A 5,128-nucleotide genomic window follows, 5' to 3' on the forward strand; every position below is an offset into this window, starting at 1 on the left:
GGGGGGGGGGGGGGGGGGGGGGGGGGGCTTGCCGAGTGAAATGGAGAGGATTTGAGAACATCTACAGGCTCTGGCCACTTCTGTCTCTAGTGGGAGCTAAAAGCAAGGCCTAAGCGTTTGTGCTTGGAACTCCCGCTCACGAAGGCAGATATCAAAAAACGTATATATCCACGCGTTCTGGGGATCGAGCTGAATCTTGTGGTATAGGCCATGCCCATTTCCACCTAAACTTTTTTTCTGCCACATCTCGAAAACTGAAAAACCTATTTTAATTAGCTCCTCCGAAGCCACAAGTCCGATCTGCACCAAACTTGGTACGGACCGTCTCTGGACCAAGCTGATAAAAGTTTGTAGAGGAAATATTGATCCGACTAAAAGTGTCGCAATTATAGGCTAACAAATGTTTGCAAAAAACGCTAAAAACAGGAAGTGATGTCAAATCTTAGGTTTGGAATGGTCAGCCGACACCAAATTTGGAGCAATATATTGCAACGCCCCCTTGAGGGCCTGTGCAATATTTGGTGCAGCTAGCTCCTAGGTGGCGCTATTTAACCTGAGAGAAATTTTCCTCTGAAACCTGAGCCAAATTGTTCAGCATGGTCTCCTCACTATAGGCACCAAAGTTCACCCAAATATGCCCAGAGTTGGCGCTGTTATTGCAGATTAAAGACGTGTGAAAAAATACCATTGACTTACGTGCATTTTATATCGCCATAACCACAAGTCCGATTGATACCAAATTTGGGTCAGTTGTTCCTCATGGGGCCCTGATGACACCTGAAAAGTTTGGTGCAATTCGGCTTATAGGTGGCACTATAACCGAAGCTCAAAAAACGTCGGAAAATCCCATTAATTTCAGTGGGATTTCAAACCATTTTGCCTCATAACTACGCCCCACTATATCACACATAAACCTTATGTCTACGTGTTTGGGGGATCCTGCCTATTCTTATGGTATAGGACACGCCTCTGTGCGATGATGTTTTCATTTTGCTAAATCGCGGAAACTGGAAAACCTATTTTAATTAACTCCTCTGAAACCGTAAGTCCGATCGGCACCAAACTTGGCACGGAAGATCTCTGGACCAAGTCGATAGAAGAACAAATATTTCCGAAAAACGCTAAAAACAGGATGTGATGTCATATCTTACGTGTGCAACGTCCGAACTACACCAAACTCAGGGACCTTATCTGCCACACCCTCCCGAGGGGCTGTGTGAAATTTGGCGTCAATCGGCCTCTAGGTGGCGTTATTATTCGTATATCAAATAACACTCCCATAGACATTCATTTTAAATCTCAGTAACTGCAAGTCCCTTTAATTTATAACTCGTTTATTCTCCACGGGCCCCCCGAGCCACGGCGGGGCGCCCGGGTCGACTTGCATGCCCTTCGCGGGGCGAGGGGCCGACTTGCGCCAGGAGGCTTGGACCCCGCTTACAACTGCTTGCAGTTCTAGTTTATACTTGTGATGAATAAAAATCAAACTCAACGTGACTGAAGGATCCCTCTTCCTTTCTTTTTGATTTCTCATCAGCTGTTCTAGTCACCCATTTATCTGCATCAGCTCATAACATTGCACACTGATTTAGTCCAGTGAGGGAGGCACTGATCGGGTCTCGCAGCACAACATGGCCCCGGGCCCTGGCTGGCTGAGGAATGTAGTGGAGCGGTTAGATCCAGCAGCTGATGAGCTGTGCCCCAGATGCAGACAGCAGACTCTGTACTCAGCATTAGATGTTGTACTACTCAGTACTGGTGTTGGAGGGTCAGTGCTTTCCTGCTCGACCATGTCCTGGGTAGGAGGGGATGCGAGTGTGAGGAGAACCAAGGAGAACCTAGGAGCGTGGCTTCACAGAAACAATAGTGTTGACTGATGTGTAGCCCCACCTCTCTGCTCTGCTCCTTCCTTCCTTCCTCTCCCACCCACCCTGGCTGTTCCAGAGCTGCTGATGTCATTTACTGTTTCTTGTCGGGATCTCAGCAGCCTCCCTTTGTCTGTGTAACTCTCATACCTCCTTCCTCCTGGATCTGCCATGTTCCTCCTCCCCTCTCTGCTAATTGTGTTCTGTCCTGTCACCACAGCGAGGGCTGAAGAATGTATTTGATGAAGCTATCCTAACTGCCCTCGACCCGCTGGAGACGCAATTCTCTCTGCTCTGCTCCATGCTCTTCTGATGAAAACTGAAAACAACTCAGGACCCAGTATTTAGCATAACTGGATTCGCCGTAAACACACTACTGCACGCTGGCTGATATTTCCGAGCAAGACATTTAATGACTACGTTTGATCTCAGGCGACATCGGTGAGACGTATGTGGCTATGTGATTGTTGGTTGTGATTTATTGGTTTGCAAACAACGGTGGAAAAGAGAGGAGCAGCAGCAGAAAAACACCCGACAATTTCCAGTTAAAGCCAGTAGCCTCTACTCGTCCATTCAGAAAATCACTGCATGGCAAGCCGCCCACCCCCCCACCCCACCCCCACCCCACAGTACCGGCGTAAGCGGCGTGGACTGAAAGTGTGTTCGAGCGTCGGGCCGTGCTTCTTCTTCCTCCACTTTCTTGTTTCACTTGCCTTTGCCCTCACAGCGTGTGATCCTGATCAGGCTCACACACTTACCTGAGAAGACCACATTCATAGCAACATGTATTTAATGTTTATTGAAATAAGCACATTTATAGCAGAACAGATGATTATCTTGAGTATCATCTTGAGTTGTTGGTGGCACGTCCGATTTGATTTCCGTTGCATGTTTTTGTCTCTCTAACATCCTCTGTTTCTAAATGACATTCAGTTTTGCTTTTGTTTTCACCTGTTATGTTTGAGCTCGACCTCTCGTTATTTGGCCCTTCACTGAACCTGTGTGTGTTTGTGTTCACAGAAAGGCCTAAAGAATGTGTTTGACGAGGCGATACTGGCTGCATTGGAGCCCCCAGAGCCCAAGAAGAAACGCAAATGTGTGCTGCTATGAGAGGCTCCTACCTTTTCACAGCACTCACACACAGCACACACACACACACACACCTTTAATACGTACAACCACGCCTCCCCTGCCCCACCCCCCTCCCCTGGTTGACAGCGATGTCCTCCACAGGGAAGACTAGAAAGAAAGCCGACCAAGTTTCATATAACTGCAATAATAACTCCACCCGCAGTTGGAGTTGGAACAGAAGATGAGCCAGACCTCGCTGACAGGTGCTGTGGGCTCCGGGCGGAGTGGCAAAACCTTGGACAGGGACCCAAACATCAAGCTCACATACAAGTACACTTCATTTTGTCCAGCTTTTGATAGAGCGACTTGGATACAGTCTAGTGTTGTGGCCTGTTCAGCTTTTAGATGCCCAGCCATTTAGTTGTCCTCAGCCAATGTAAAGAGTTCCTGGACATCACCCCCGCCCCAGCCCCCTCCCAGCTGCCTGATCAGTGGCTGATCATGCTACTGGCCCCGCCCCTCATGGCCTGATCCCCACGCTTTCCCTCAGCACTGCCAGAAGAAATGCTAGCAGAGTAGTGCTGCTTTGTTTCTGTTTGCCAACAGCCCACGACGCGTCTGAGAGATTTGTTCCACGTTCCAGATAGACGCTCTAAACCACTAAGGAAACTTTAGATCTGGCAGAACGGCTAAAATCACACAACTCTCAGCAAGGTAATGAATTGGTAAATACTGCTGTCTAGTGTCCAGTCCTGTTGGCGTCAGCAGAGTCCGTTTGGAGAGAAGAAATCACTTGAAGAGCTGAAGGCATCCATTAGACCACAGGAACTGGCCTTTTAGATGCAGGGAACTTAAACAGTGTTAGCAGAACAAGCAGTGTGTTCTTTATGCGTTTCCAGGGACTGTGGGAGGGTATAGCAGGATAAACGTTGTCATCGCCTTACACTCAGAACGGGTACAGCAGAGACAAATGTTCATTCCACAGCTGGAGATCCATATCTAAAAATTCCACCAGGATTCTGTGCCAGGGCAGGATCTGGTGCCTCCCTGTCGGGTCAGGGTGTCTGCCTTACCCGTTCAGACTGTACGGTGCTGCGTGGAGCCGGGCCCAGGTCTCTGATCTAACTGATAGGTTTAACAGATGTAATTATAATGTTGATGTATGCTCCAGGTGTTTTTACCAAAATCTTATTTTTTTTTTTCTTCAGTATTTCTGTTTGTGTTTTTTATTTTATATAAATATATTAAAAAAGTAACTCACTCCATTTACATTTAGGGGTTGGAACTCATCTGAACTCTTACCTGCCAGTTTATAGCAGAATAACCTCTGATTGGTTACGTTTCATAAACCCTCCTATGGCAGAGCACTGCTTGGTAGAGGTTACTGTCATTGGTTGGTTCTTGTTTTCTTAACTGGTGGCTTAGAGTTGGGTTGATGTCGAGCCCGAGTCAGGATAATTATTATAACCTGTTGTTGTTTTGGTGACAAACCAAATGCTCTGTCTGAAGTCTTTGTTCTTTGTATATGCATTCTTTTCAGAAATATTAAACTTATACCTTAATTGCCTTTACCACCTTTCCCTTGCTGTTCTTTTGTTGGTCCTTTGACTGTGGAACATTCTTTCTGTTTAACAAAGGACAGCAATTTTTCCCCCAGCTGAACAGCTTCTCTACTAGAGCTTTCAACAACATTACAGGTGGACCCACAATTCAAAGTGGCTTACATGGCATGTGTGTATGTGTGTCAGGCCATAATTACTGAGCCATACAGGAGCACTACACCAGGGTCCCTGCTGTTCAGCTGATGAGCCTGTGGTAGCACGTTCAGCCAGCTAGTAATGCTGATGCAGAAACATGGAGGATCTCTGGATGAATTCCCACTTGATAAACTGATTTTTGTAAATTGACATTGTGCTCTGTGTGGATTGTTTTTGCATATGAAGATGTATATGAAAATGTGTGATCCATTATGTAGTACTAATTGTAAGGAATATATCAGACAGAATGTCAATAACTTTTTTGCAGAGGTCCATCTTCAGTGCAGCATCTCAATGATTGTAAATCCCCGTGACATCAAGACTGATATTGGAGTATTTAAAATGTCAACAGTAACAAAAAAGTTGCTTTGTAGGTCATCCTAATGAGTAGGTTGTTTGCTGGAAAATAAAAAATGTTGAGGACCCATCCTGCAC

The 5,128-nt window shown here is 46.3% G+C and overlaps 1 protein-coding gene across 2 annotated transcripts in view; it reads left to right on the plus strand.

The window, feature by feature from the left end:
- LOC123956915 (cell division control protein 42 homolog) overlaps positions 1–4,507 on the plus strand; it is a 14,206-nt gene extending 9,699 nt beyond the window's left edge. For both annotated transcript variants that reach the window (XM_046029464.1, XM_046029465.1), the window contains exon 6: positions 2,886–4,507. In XM_046029464.1, coding sequence (XP_045885420.1) covers positions 2,886–2,975 — 90 coding nt within the window. In that variant the 3' untranslated portion in view covers positions 2,976–4,507. The remainder of the gene's footprint in view (positions 1–2,885) is intronic.
- The last annotated feature ends 621 nt before the right edge of the window (positions 4,508–5,128 follow it).

This window comes from Micropterus dolomieu, linkage group LG18 (assembly GCF_021292245.1).
Source record: "Micropterus dolomieu isolate WLL.071019.BEF.003 ecotype Adirondacks linkage group LG18, ASM2129224v1, whole genome shotgun sequence".
Taxonomy (NCBI): domain Eukaryota; kingdom Metazoa; phylum Chordata; class Actinopteri; order Centrarchiformes; family Centrarchidae; genus Micropterus; species Micropterus dolomieu.